This window comes from Salvelinus namaycush, chromosome 29 (genome assembly GCF_016432855.1).
Source record: "Salvelinus namaycush isolate Seneca chromosome 29, SaNama_1.0, whole genome shotgun sequence".
In the NCBI taxonomy this organism is placed as follows: domain Eukaryota; kingdom Metazoa; phylum Chordata; class Actinopteri; order Salmoniformes; family Salmonidae; genus Salvelinus; species Salvelinus namaycush.
In genome coordinates this window covers 27,104,340-27,118,797 of record NC_052335.1, presented here as the reverse complement: position 1 = coordinate 27,118,797, position 14,458 = coordinate 27,104,340, and the positions used below count along the sequence as shown (strand labels likewise).

The following is a 14,458-nucleotide window of genomic DNA, read 5'->3' as shown; positions in this document are numbered from 1 at the left end:
GTCCATTCTAAATTAGTCTGACTTTCAACATGGCACCGTCACAGGATGCCACTTTTCCAACAAGTCAGTTCTTCAAATTTCTGCCCTGCTAAAGCTGCCCCAGTCAATTGGAAGTGCTTTTATTGTAAAGTGGAAACGTCTAGGAGCAACAACAGTGTAGCCATGAAGTGGTAGGTCACACACAAGCTCACAGAATGGGACCGCGTAAACATAGTCTGCCCTCGGTTGCAACACTCACTAGATTTCCAAACTGCCTCGGAAAGAAACGTCAGCACAATAACTGTTCGTCTGGAACTTCATGAAATGGGTTTCCATGGCCGAGCAGCCGCACACAAGCATAAGATCTCCATACACAATGCCAAGTGTTGGCTGGAGTGGTGTAAAGCTCACCGACATTTGACTCTGGAGCAGTGGAAATGCGTTCTCTGACATGACTCACGCTTCACCATCTGGCAGTCCGACGAACACATCTGGGTTTGGTGGATGCCAGGAGAACGCTACTTGCCCCAATGCATAGTGCCAACTGTAAAGTTTGGTGGAGGAGGAATAATGGTCTGGGGCTGTTGTTCATGGTTTGGGCTAGGCATACTTTCGGTCATATAGTGCATTATAGCCAGTAGGAGACCATTTCCTCATCTTCCATACAGGATTTGGGAATTACAATAGTCCCTTGAAGACATGGAAGAGTAACTAGTTTGCTGCTTTAGGAAGCAGCTGAAAGGTTTCGACATTAGTGGATTGGCGATGCACTGCACACATAATGAAAGATGAGCAGCATCTGTCTAGCCAATCCTTCACACTGGCCCACAGGGAGAGCAGCCTTGTAACAGCAAAGCCTCCATGAATACCAATTTAGCCCAATGGATTCAACAGCCTTCGCGAGTACATCACAGAGGAATTTATGAGAATATGCCTCCTTTCCATATTAATAACTTGCAGGAGGGAGGGGGTGATAGGGGGTTTGGAGGTGGTAGGAAACCACAGAGGAGCTCCTAAGGGAACCATGCTGCACTGGAGAGGCATAAATCAGACCATCACACCCTTGCTGAGAGGCCTGCCTGGTTGGTTTGACTGACTGGCTACTTGGATGAGACTGTCCTGGTTGGTTTACTCCCTAGTTGACTGACTGTAGCGTAGCCATTTACCTGACGTTATCCTCAGGCTCTGGCTCGCTGTCACTGTCCTCGGCTTTCCGCTTCACACCATGGCCATCCTGCCCATCACTGCTTCCTGCCTGGAAAAAACACACATCCTTACAAATAATTATACATAAACCATCTGGCAGCAGATCGGTTTCCACCAATTGGCGACAGATTTTCATGCAAATATTCTAAAATCCACATAGAACAAATATGCACATGTCCCTCCAGAGGTGTTTCCATTAGACTTTTGTGCATAAATTACTTTGGCACTTAAGTTAATGTACTGAATAAAAACAGTTTCATGCATTTCCAGCTCTAACGATGGTTTTGTCAAACTTGCGATAAATAGCATACTTGCTCAATTATAAGAAAATAAAACATTCAGCTAGTGTGTGCAGACCTTCACCTTTGCCACACTTCATTCATGTGCAAATATCTCAGGCTATTTTTCTCATACATTTAAGTAACAAAGGCAGATTGAAGAGGCATTAAGAGCTTCAGAATATACATTAATAAAAAATAGAAACTAGCCCAGACCAGCATCAAAAGAACATGGAAATGTGTACTGCACTCACACTTGAGGTACATAACGCTTGAACATGGACAAAAGTCCTCCGCCACATTTGATCAATACAAGACATGTAAAATTCAAGACCAGTTTACAAATCACTATAAAACAGAAGGTTCTCAGTGGAGGCATACCTGGCCACCATTCTTCATCATGGCTTTTAGGGATTGCGCAGCATCCTGAAATAAAAATACATATTTAAATACCTATAAAATTGTATAAGTGTCCTATATCGCCCTAACACCTCAACATTCGTATAGATGTTCACTGTGCGGAGACCTCGCGAGTAAGCATCTCATTGTACTGGGTACACTACGCTGTATCCTGTGCATATGACAACGTTGGATTTTAATTGTGGATAATAGGTGTTTTTTCCTTGCACCGTTGACCAGAAGCAATATCCCCCTGATAAGCCCCCCATCATACCTTGTTGTGCTGGTCCCTGCCCTGCATCCTCATGTCGAAGGCTTGGTGTCGGGCGTTCTGGACAACCCCAGGTCTGCCTCTGCCGCCAAGGGCCTGGGGGGCGAACTGACCAGCGGTCATGTAGGCTGGGCCCTGCTGCTGAGCCTAGGAAGCACACAACTTATCATTTAGTTTAACAATTTGGGATACCTAGTCAGTTGTACAAATGCGTCATCCGCATTTAACCCTGATTCAGAGAGGTGGGGGGGATGCCTTAATCGATATCCACGTCATTGGCGCAGTTGTTGTCTGGTATTAACTGCCTTGCCCAAAGGCAGAATGACAAGATTATTACCGTGTCGGCTCAGGTAATTCAATCTAGCAAACGTTTACTGGTTACTGGCCTAACACTCTTACCCCCCAGGCTACCTGCTGCCCCCAGGCTTAATATGAGTCTGTGAAATTGGCCCATAAAGTCACAGGTTTCACAAATCTTGCACACACGTTTGGTTTCCTAGATCTAAAAATCTGCCATTGTCCAAAAAAGCAAGTAAGAAAACTGGCATACAATACAGCAGACCTCAAGGGCCACAGTTGTGCACCCCTGATTTAAAACATCTATTAAGGGAAGATTTCGAACAATACACAGCGCTACCACATTGACAGTATAAATCAGAACTAATGAAAAATAGTTTAATTGCCCATTGAAATAAATGGCCTTGCATGCATACTCATAATTCTAAGAAAACATGAAGGTAAGGAGTTAAGTTCATCCAAAACATATTGTCAAGGAAATGAGAATGCATTCACCCACAGTACAAAGTCAAGCTACAATAAAATAGCCCAATCCACTTCACTTACCTTCATTCTCTTCTTTTTGTCCTTATTCCTTCGCTTGAATCCCTCCTACAAGACAAACCCCATTTACACAAACAGTAAACTGGAAAAGTTACAGTAAATTACAGAACAGTGATTAACCGCGACTAAAATTGGCATCGGCTAAAATAGCGTAAATGACAGCTGAGTGTCTGACAAATACCCGCTCGAAAAGAGAATTTATGAAACACCCAAGCCATGATTCATGTAAATCCTTTGGAAAATCTCCCACCCCTCAGTTTAACAAAGGAAAAAAATGATCTATTGAAGAGGAAAAATTCCCTGCTGAAAGCTACTGCTTCCAGCTTCCATCTTACATCATCCTCTTTGCGCTTCTTGAAGATGTTGTCCTCAGCCACGCCGATGGCCTGCATGATCAACTCAACACTCTCCAATTTGACAAAACCATTCTCTGTGATGTAGCCCTGTGAGCAGAGAAAGACCACGTTAAGGCTATGAACAGACACCTGGGCAAGGAAGAAAGTCAGGACAGCTTTAAGGGCCGGTTTCCCAGACACAGATTAAGCCATAGTCCTGGACTAAACAACTATTCCAATAGAGAAATGACACAGAACATGTATTTTCATCCAGGACTAGGCTTAATCTGTGTTTGGCAAACTGACCCAAAAACTTCTGGGGTGGGGGATTCTAAGTAACGTCTGCTAAGAAACCATGTGAGACAGTCATAACCAAGCCAACACAGAGAACACTTACTCCAGTCTTGTGCACGACGTCTTTGTAGATGCCCACCAGTCGATCTATCGCACCCTCTCTGAAGGACACATGGAACATACCATCAACAACTGAAAAGTATGGAAACAGCAAGAATGTATTTTTGTCAAGGTGTTTTCAAGACGATAAGCGTCATCTCAGTTCCGTCAGGTTTACCTAATCTCTAAGGACGGTAAGTGAGGCAGGAAATCATTGCCAACAAAGAAGCACATGAAGACCCAGTCGTCGACAGTCCTCTCAAAGTCAAAGGGAAAGGGCAGACTGGCCATTGTCAGCTCTCGCTCCAGGTACTATAGGAAAAGGAAGCATGTCTTGATAAACGGATTAAAAATAACTCAAAAAAGGAGAAATGTCTCATTTCATTTCGATCTGAAATGTAATGTTCATTTCTCTACCATAAGCCGCCTGTCAGTAATAAAGCCCTTTTGTGGAGAAAAACTCATGCTGATTGGCTGGGCCTGGCTGCCAAGTGGGTGGGCCTATTGCTGCACCCCTGCCCAGTCATGTGAAATCCATAAATTAGGGCCTAATGAATTTTTTTCAATTGACTGATTTCCTTATATGAACTGTAACTCAGCAAAATCTTTTAAATTGTTGCATTCATATTTTTGTTCAGTATAGTTCCATGACCATAAATATAATTAATAGGCTTTTTGGAAATTCTAAGACGTCAGACAGAACGTACCTCACGCAAAACGCACAGCCTGATGAATATGAACTCCTGTTCAGAAGCCGGCATAGTGTCTGCAAACTCATCATGCTGCAATAAGAACACATTATTAGTCATCATTGCTCATAAAACGGAGAGCAAATGTAATGTACACTTTTTGGGGGCTGTTTACTGAGCACAGATTAAGCGTAGGCCTGAACGAAAAACCAAACTCAATAGAGAATCTCCATTGAAAATGCTTTTTAGTTTAAGACTAGGCTTAGTCTGCCTGTGAAAATGGCCCTTAGAAGGATACTTTAGGATTTTATCTACTTCCTCAGAGTCAGATGAACTTGTGATAATTCAATTTGTGTGTCCGTGTCCAGTATGAAGGAAGTTAAAGGTAGTTTAGCAAGCCAATGCTAAGTAGCATTAGCGCGATGATGAAGTATATGGGTATGTGGTAAATTCTCCATTGAGTATGGGGTCAATTCCAAATTTAATTTGAAAATCCAATTAAATTCTTGATTTCCCCCATGAAGTGGAGAACTTAAGTGGAATTAAATTAGAATTTATAGAATGAAGTTAGAATTTAAATGGATTAAAAAAAAATATATATATATAAAAACACTTAATCTTGGAATTGAAATTCAATATTTATAAATTTCCCAGTTAATGGTATGAATGCACATAGTATAAAACATTCACTGTAGGATTTGATTAGAATAATTTCAACCTGCATTCCTATATTTCCAGTATAGCTAGGCTGTCTCTAGAGTAACATGCTCAGACCCAAGGAAATTCATTCCAATTTATGGAATTGTTAGGGATAATATTGAATTGGGAATGTAATTATTGGAATTTCACCAACATTGGAATTCAGAGGAATTGGATTCTCAGAATTCAAAGACTGACCTGGAATTTGAATTTAATAAAATTTACAGGGAGAGAGAATTGAATGAGGAATTGACCCCAACCTTGATGGCTATAAAGTAAATTTACCTCTCCCTGTTTCTCCCTGGCCACTCCCTGGCAGTCCTTGATCTCATGGCCTTTCTGTCCACACATAGCACAGGGCCTAGGCTGGTTGGGCTTGAACTCTTCTCTGATGATGGTGAAATTGGGCTCGTGAGTGGCAAGACCCAGCATGATCAGGTCAGCTAGGGAAATATACAATTGGAAGTGAAGAGGAAATTCAGTAACTCTGTTAGGACAGTGGTAGTTGATGAAAAAGCTTCTTTGTTGTTCAAATGTAAAACCAACGATTAGCAGCCCTAGGCCTTGATCAGGGTTTTTGTGGAAACAGAAAATCTTGAAATACAGTGGAAGGCTGAAAACAGCTCTGAAGTACTGCGTTTTATACATGTACTGTCATCAGGAACAATGAACTCTGGTTTCTAAGGCTTTATGTTAATTAAATTACCTAGTCCCCATGAGCCACGCATGCATTATTATCTACATGTGTCATTAATATACACGTACAATAGCATGATTTATCCATTTGAGGGGAGTGAAGCTTCACCCAAAATGGCACCCTATTCCCAACATCGTGCACTACTTTTGACCAGAGCCTTATGTGCCCTGGTCAAAAGTAGTGCACTATATATAGGGAATAGGATGTCATTTGGGACAGACTGAATGCATCAGGCTCCTCTTCAAGCTAATTACATGCAATATTTTCCCTCTTTTGTCTACCAAGGGCATCATGAACCATTGAATGACTGAAGCTTTTATCTATCATGTCCTGCATAATTTCACCCATTTAAAACTAACTGGCCATTAATATAGCAGGACAATAAGGCCGGCAGTAAACAGAGAAGCCCTATCCTCTAACAAAATCCAAGGTTGGAGAGTTGCAACTAATGTTGCCAAACTTTTAAACAAGTGTAAGAACATTTTTTATATTCACTATATCGATAACCATTTAGCAAAGCATCGCCTGCAGTTACGGTGCATAACTAAACCCTTTGCCGTCGTCTTGGAAAAACAAACATATGTTATCACGGTCACCCACAGGTCTTTTGCCCATCTGGCTCAATAAGGTAACATTGTGTGCCCTACAATTATTAACAACTATTTATCAAATCCTGAATAGGTATCATTGTGCATTTAGAAGCCTTCTAGCTGGTTTGACAAGTCTTTCCCACAGTAAATGTGAGATCTAATTTGCATCATGTCTGCATTGATCATGCTCTCTCATAATTCATCAATACTATGAAGGATACACGAAGCACAGCTTTTTGGAAGAGTTGTGTTGGTTACTCATTACTACAGAGAGACCATTGTGGTGCAAAGCTTACCGTCAGCTCCACAAAGACAGTGGTGTGTGTTGGGGTCATGGTGGGGTTGAGCTGTAAAAAAAAATAAAAAAAATAAAAGATAAACGCATCATTACATATAGTTAGCTTACACACAATTGCAGAGCTTGTACTAAGATGGAAGGCCATTTGTGACTTTGTAATATGCCTGTGATTTCAGCCAAGTATGTCACAAATGACCTTCAAAATGGTCAACAAATTCATATTGAAAACTATCTTGACTCCTACCTCTCTGCCGTCTAATATAGTCCATGATCTTATGCTCCCCCTCACCAGGGACACTGGCATCAGACAAGATTACCTAGAATGAACAAAGAAAGTTGTCATTTGAGCAATATTGAATGCACATGACAGTGTCAGACCTGACCTTTGTATAATTTCCAAGAAAATATGTACTTCTTGACTGAGTAGAACAGACCAACACGTAAAAAAGCAAGCTTTGACGTGGTAAAAATTAAAGAGCACCAATGCATTAGAAATTGTCGTGGTCTTTTTCCACAGATACCATCACCTTTTCGGAATAATACCTACTGTAATGTTACGCCATCCAGGGTCATTACTGAGTCTGTCTGCAACGTAGTAACGGAGACACTTTGCAAGGTTGTCCATGAACTCTGTGCCCTAGAGATGATTTTCAAATGAACAATAATGAATTTCCAGACAGTATTCACAACTTTGCAGGTTCGCAAAAAGAGCTGGTCCAAAAGTACCAGGGGCAAGTTCTTCTGCACTGTTAAAGTAACTGTCCAGTGTTTCCAGATTTCTATGAAATACAACCTATAGCCAAATAATTCATATATATATATATATATATATATATAGTAATTAATTAGCTAGCTAGATATATATTTTACACACATACATACACACAGTACCAGTCAAAAGTTTGGACACACCTACTCATTCAAGGGTTTTCTTACTTTTTACCATATAGTAGAATAATAGTGAAGACATCGAAACTATGAAATAACACATACAGAATCCTGTAGTAACCAAATAAGTGTTAAACAAATCTAAATATATTTTATATTTGAGATTCTTCAAAGTAGCCACCCTTTGCCTTGATGATGGCTTTGCACACTTGGCATTCTCTCAACCAGCTTCAAGAGGTAGTCAAATGGAATACATTTCAATTAACAGGTGTGCCTTGTTAAACGTTCATTTGTGGAATTTCTTTCCTTCTTAATGCGTTTGAGCCAATCAGTTGTGTTGTGACATGGTAGGGTATACAGAAGATAGCCCTATTTGGTAAAAGACCAAGTCCATATTATGGCAAGAACAGCTCAAATAAGCAAAGCGAAACGACAGTCCATCATTACTTTAAGACATGGTCAGTCAATACAAAAAAATTAAATCTTTGAAGGTTTCTTCAAGTGCAGTCGCAGAAACCATCAAGAGCTGTGATGAAACTGGCTCTCATGAGGCCCACCACAGGAAAGGAAGACCCAGATACCTCTGCTGCAGAGGATAAGTTCATTAGAGTTACCAGCCTCAAATTGCAGCCCAAATAAATGCTTCACAGAGTTCATGTAATGACACAATCAACATCAACTGTTCAGAGGAGACTGTGTGAATCAGGCCTTCATGGTCAAATTGCTGCAAAGAAACCACAACTAAAGGACACCAAGAAGAAGAGACTTGCATGGACCAAGAAACACGAGCAATGGACATTAGACCGGTGGAAATCTATTCTATGGTCTGATGAGTCCGAAATTTGAGATTTTTGGTTCCAACCGCTGTGTCTTCGTGAGACGCAGAGTAGGTGAACGGATGATCTTTGCATGTGGTTCCCACCGTGAAGCATGGAGGAGGTGGTGTGATGGTGCTTTGCTCGTGACACTGTCTGTGATTTATTTAGTATTTAAGGCACTCTTAACCAGCATGGCTATGACAGCATTCTCTAGCAATACGCCATCCCATCTGGTTTGCACTTAGTGGGACTATCATTTGTTTTTCAACAGGACAATGACCCAATTCACCTACAGGCTGTGTAAGGGCTATTTGACCAAGAAGGAGAGTAATGCAGTGCTGCATCAGATGACCTGGCCTCCACAATCACCCGACCTCAACCCAATTGAGACGGTTTGGGTTGAGTTGGACCGCAGAGTGAAGAAAAAGCAGCAAACAAGTGCTCAGCATGTGTGGGAACTCCTTCAATGACTGGTGGAAAATCTTTCCAGGTGACTACCTCATGAAGCTGGTTGAGAACGCAAAGCTGTCATCAAAGCAAAGGGTGGCTACTTTGAAAAATATCAAATATATTTAGATTTGTTTAACACTTTTTTGTTTACTACATGATTCCATGTGTTATTTCACAATTTGTCTTCACTACTATTCTACAATGTAGAAAACAGTAAAAAATAAAAACCCTTCAATGAGTAAATGTGTCCAAACATACATACATATATACACACACATACATATATGTGAAATAATTACATTAAAAGCTACTTTTCTGTATTGGAATGATGTGGGCATACCCCAACAGAATGGTGTGGACATGTACCATATATTCATGCAAGAAGACCACTGATTGGTCAGGTCATCCTCAGGAGGGTGACATCATCCTCTATGAGGAAAGCAAGCATTTTTTTTTTTAAGTGTTTCTCTAATTTATGCTTTGGCCACAAATACGAGTGTATGATGACTCAACAACATTATCTGAGTAGGAGTTAATAGAATATTACATTTTTAAAAGTAAGACTTTCACTGAACAGTTACTTTAAAGATATTGGTGACAGAAACACAGCCTTAAAAAAAAGCCTCATACTTACTGGGGTGATACAGTTGCTGTCAAATCTCTCCTTGATTTCAACCGGTGGAAGATACCCTCCTAAATTGAGTAGACGGGCAATTTAAAAAATATATATATTTAGTATGCAATTCTGTTATGGAATATATTTGTAATTAAAAAAGTGTTTAACAAAGACTCCCATCTAAAGACTATTGGAAGGATAAGAAAACGTATAAAAATATATGCACCTCTCCCGAGGACCTCCTCTCGGATGCGGGATTTCTCCTCAACCAGTTCCACTCCTTCCTTGGAAGCACGGAATCGCCTGGAGCGCTGCTGGTTCATTTTGGCGCGAGGGGCCTGTTCAGAGATAAACAAGGTCATATGTATAACAAATTGTTTTGTACAGAACTGTAGAAAATCTAAATAGGGATTCATAGAAAATGTTATTCTCTCATGAAAAGAAAGCAGCAGAATTTACCACTCCATCAATAGCCATGTAGAGAACCCTTCTGGGTCGCACAATATTGAACAGCCGATCCATGTATTCAAAGATGGCGACCATCATTTCATCTTCATTTTTGGGTGCAGCCCTGTGAAAGTGAAGTAGAGTTTGAGGGTTTATACTACATTATCATCACAATTCAAGGTAATGTACAAGAGTACCACCAATACCATGGGTCCTGGTCAAAAGTAATGCACTATAAAGGGAATAGGGTGTAATTTGGGACAAATTCACATTCTATTTAATTATGTTAGTAAGACTAACTTGTCTTCAGGATGTGTACAGGGGTGAATGATCCCATTCATGTCCAAGTACAAATTGTCAAACTCCACTTCGTTTGGATTCGGTTTGCTGGTATCAACAGGAATTCGTACCCCATTACATTCCTTGGACTAGGAGTAAAAGATAAAAAATAATTAAACATTCTTCCTATTATCAAATGCACGTCTGTTTATGTACTGTTGCAATGATGCAACTAATATAAATAAGGTGGTTAGCGAGATTTAACGTTACTTGGTTATGCATTAGATTCTGTAACACGCCAAGTCAAAACATTGGCGGGCTGTCTCGCTTCTGCTTGTTCGCAAACCAATGGAATACCAACTCGACACTTGCGCAACACAGGCAGCAAGGCTCTGCACACGAGTTTCTGTGTCAATCACTGCAAGTAGCATAGCTAACGTTAGCTATCTAACTGCGTGCATCCCATACATTGTTGTTCATTCACTCGACAAATGATATAATCTGCTCTGCTAGCTCTGTCGTTGAAAAGAGAAAATTATGAAAACGAACTATTTTGATATCTAAAGTGCAATAAGGTTAGTACATGCTAGATGTACTAAGAAATAAAGGGCACAATTATTACACGGTCTTAAATACGCAACACACTAACGTTAGCTAGCTGCCTACAAACACGTACCCTCTCCTCAGTACAATGGACAACAATTGTAGAATATTTCCGACTCAACCAACGAAAAAATGCGGGGACTCCCATCTCCCGTAGTTTTACAATACGCTACACACAGCTATAAATTATTATATAGATTTAAAATTATTTCGTTTAAAAAAAAAAAGCCGTTTTGCTAGCTACGCGTTAACAAATAAGCTCATGGCAACGGTTGATTTCCGGGTTATGTTGTTTTCATCTTCCGGGAGCAATTGTGTACAGGACAGGAGTCAAACAGCGCCCCATCGCGAATTCAAACCACGAGAAGGCCGATGAGGTGTTCAATTCCGAAACGTTCAAATTCTGCGATCATAACAAAGTGAGAAGGTAGTATTTATTTACAACGTATCACTGGGAAATATCCACTTGGACGACCGTCCAACTGGTAATTACTAGTGGTAAACTCATCTATCATGCTGACTTCTGGTGCTCGTGGGAAATAGGACACTGGGAAGTGGTAAGTCCAACATGAGTGTGGTCAAGTACTTTTAAAGTCAGAACAATTATTCAACCAATAAGATTTTAGCTAGCTTGATTATCCATAGTTTGGTTGTAATTGTCAAAAACGGATTTGTCAAATCCAAAACATATTTTGACCAATGGGTCAAATAAGGCTAATTGTTTAAATAACCTCGAAGAAAACCAATATTCCAAACCTCATGCCTCTATCATAATCCGTTCAAAAGTTGTTTTTACCCTTGTAGGATGGCCAAAGTTAGGGTGTTAAAATCATTTTTATTTCAATGGAGGCCAGAGAAAATAATTGGTCAAAAATAATGAACATTGTGCAGCATCCGGTCAGCTAAACTGGATGCTGTGTGAGAATGAAGGCTGCCTGACAGGCTCACTTTCCCATTGAACTCCTCTTGTCGAATCCGCTGGACAGAAAACAATATAGAGGTAAGATAGATATGGATTGAGACAAAGCCTTTTACATTGAATTCAGCTCTTGTCATGCTAATTTTTCTTTTCGCAACCCACAGAAACAACTTCAAAGACGACCACCACAAAATGTAAAATTCTCAAAAGTTGTGGGTGAGAAAGTTGTACCTCTCCATCAACATTGCTCGGTACTTATTATCAGATGTATTAGGTTACGAAATCGGACTTTTTGCATATACTCTTAATGAAATGTTAGCGAGAGACCCCACTGAATGATTCAGAACATGAATAATCATTTGTCTTGGTAAAATTTGGAAATAGGAAACTGGGAAGTGGTAAGTCCGACATGATTGTGTTCAAGTACTTTTGAAGTAGATGGTGCCGGAGGGTAGGGCTGCCGTCTTATCGGCTCTTAACCAACCATGCTATTTTGTTTGTTTTGTTTGCGTTGTTCGTAACTTGTTTAGTACATAATGTTGCTGCTACCGTCTCTTACAACCAAAAAGATCTTCTGGACATCAGAACTGGGATTACTCACCTCAAATTGGACGAGGAGTTCTTCTTCAATGAGTCGGACGCAAGGGATATACTACGGACACCCGACCAGGCCCAGATCTGCTAGCTAACGTTCAATTGCTGAAAATAAATGGGACGAACTGAAAGCACGTATATCCTACCAACGGGACATTAAAAACTGTAATATCTTATGTTTCACCGAGTCGTGGCCGAACGACGACATTAAGAACATACAGCTGGCGGGGTATACACTCTGTCTGCAGGAAAGAACAGCAGCCTCTGGTAAGACACGGGGCAGGGGCCTATGTATATTTGTAAACAATAGCTGGTGCACGATATCTAAGGAAGTCTCAGGGTTTTGCTCACCTGATGTAGAGTATCTCATGATAAGCTGCAGACCACATTATCTACCGAGAGAGTTTTCATCTGTATTTTTGTAGCTGTCTACATAACACCATAGACCGATCTGGCACTAAAACCTCACTCAATGAGCTGTATTCCGCCATAAGCAAACAGGAAATGCTCATCCAGAGGCGGCGCTCCTAGTGGCCGGGGACTTTAATGCAGGGAAACTGAAATCAGTTTTACCTCATTTCTATCAGCATGTTAAATGTGCAACCAGAGGGAAAAGAATGCTAGACCACCTTTACTCCACACACAGAGACGCGTACAAAGCTCTCCCTCGCCCTCCATTTGGAAAATCTGACCATAACTCTATCCTCCTGATTCCTGCTTACAAGCAAAAATTAAAGCAGGAAGCACTAGTGACTCGGTCTATAAAAAAGTGTTCAGATGAAGCAGATGCTAAACTACAGGACTGTTTTGCTAGCACAAACTGGAATATGTTCCGGGATTCTTCCGATGGCATTGAGGTGTACCACACATCAGTCACTGACTTTATCAATAAGTGCATCGAGGATGTGGCAGGGCTTGCAAACTATTACAGATTACAAAGGGAAGCACAGCTGAGAGCTGCCCAATGACACGAGCCTACCAGACGAGCTAAATAACTTCTATGCTCAGTTTGAGGCAAGTAACACTGAAACATGCATGAGAGCATCAGCTGTTCCGGACGACTGTGTGATCACATTCTCCGCAGCCAATGTGAGTAAGACCTTTAAACAGGTCAGCATTCACAAGGCCGCTGGGCCAGACGGATTACCAGGATGTGTACTTTGAGCATGCGCTCTTGCAAGTGTTTTCACTGACATTTTCAACCTCTCCCTGTCTGAGTCTGTAATACCGACATGTTTCAAGCAGACCACCATAGTCCCCATGCCAAAGACATAAGGAACACCTATGTGAGAATGCTATTAATTGACTACAGCTCAGCGTTCAACACCATAGTGCCCTCAAAGCTCATCACTAAGGACCCTGGGACTAAACACCTCCCTCTGCAACTGGATCCTGGACTTCCTGACGGGCCACCCCCAGGTGGTAAGGGTAGGTAACAACAAATCCGCCACGCTGATCCTCAACACGGGGGCCCCTCAGGGGTGCGTGCTCAGTCCCCTCCTGTACTCCCTGTTCACTCATGACTGCATGGCCAGGTATGACTCCAACACCATCAATAAGTTTGCTGATGATACAACAGTGGTAGGCCTGATCACCGACAACGATGAGACAGCCTATAGGGAGGAGGTCAGAGACCTGACCATGTGGTGCAAGGACAACAACCTCTCCCTCAATGTGATCAAGACAAAGGAGATGATTGTGGACTACAGGAAAAGGAGGACCGAGCACGTCCCCATTCTCATCGACGGGGCCATTGTGGAGCAGGTTGAGAGCTTCCTTGGCGTCCACATCACCAACAAACTAACATGGTCTAAGCACACCAAGACAGTCATGAAGAGGGCACGACACAACCTATTCCCCGTCAGGAGACTGAAAAGATGTGGCATGGGTCCTCAGATTCTCAGAAGGTTTTACAGCTCCACCATCGAGAACATCCTGACGGGTTGCATCACTGCCTGGTATGGCAACTGCTCGGCCTCCGACCGCAAGGCACTACAGAGGGTAGTGCGTACAGCCCAGTACATCACTGGGGCCAAGCTTCCTGCCATCCAGGACTTCTATACCAGGCAGTGTCAGAGGAAGGCCTTAAAAATTGTCAAAGACTCCAGCCACCCTAATCATAGACTGTTCTCTCTGCTACCGTACGGCAAGCGGTATCGGAGCGCCAAGT

The 14,458-nt window shown here is 41.6% G+C and overlaps 1 protein-coding gene across 1 annotated transcript in view; it reads right to left on the bottom strand.

Annotated features, from left to right (window-relative positions):
- The window catches only part of LOC120024369 (5'-3' exoribonuclease 2-like), a 40,085-nt gene extending 29,038 nt beyond the window's left edge, over nucleotides 1-11,047 (bottom strand). Inside the window, exons 1-17 of the mRNA XM_038968597.1 lie at nucleotides 10,849-11,047; nucleotides 10,194-10,321; nucleotides 9,906-10,017; nucleotides 9,673-9,784; nucleotides 9,465-9,523; nucleotides 7,222-7,311; nucleotides 6,919-6,991; nucleotides 6,673-6,723; nucleotides 5,375-5,532; nucleotides 4,409-4,483; nucleotides 3,880-4,013; nucleotides 3,706-3,763; nucleotides 3,309-3,416; nucleotides 2,977-3,021; nucleotides 2,137-2,280; nucleotides 1,845-1,889; nucleotides 1,146-1,234 (exon numbers count right to left, since the gene is read on the bottom strand). Coding sequence (XP_038824525.1) covers nucleotides 1,146-1,234; nucleotides 1,845-1,889; nucleotides 2,137-2,280; nucleotides 2,977-3,021; nucleotides 3,309-3,416; nucleotides 3,706-3,763; nucleotides 3,880-4,013; nucleotides 4,409-4,483; nucleotides 5,375-5,532; nucleotides 6,673-6,723; nucleotides 6,919-6,991; nucleotides 7,222-7,311; nucleotides 9,465-9,523; nucleotides 9,673-9,784; nucleotides 9,906-10,017; nucleotides 10,194-10,321; nucleotides 10,849-10,923 — 1,556 coding nt within the window. The 5' untranslated portion in view covers nucleotides 10,924-11,047. The remainder of the gene's footprint in view (nucleotides 1-1,145; nucleotides 1,235-1,844; nucleotides 1,890-2,136; nucleotides 2,281-2,976; nucleotides 3,022-3,308; nucleotides 3,417-3,705; nucleotides 3,764-3,879; nucleotides 4,014-4,408; nucleotides 4,484-5,374; nucleotides 5,533-6,672; nucleotides 6,724-6,918; nucleotides 6,992-7,221; nucleotides 7,312-9,464; nucleotides 9,524-9,672; nucleotides 9,785-9,905; nucleotides 10,018-10,193; nucleotides 10,322-10,848) is intronic.
- Nucleotides 11,048-14,458: the final 3,411 nt, after the last annotated feature.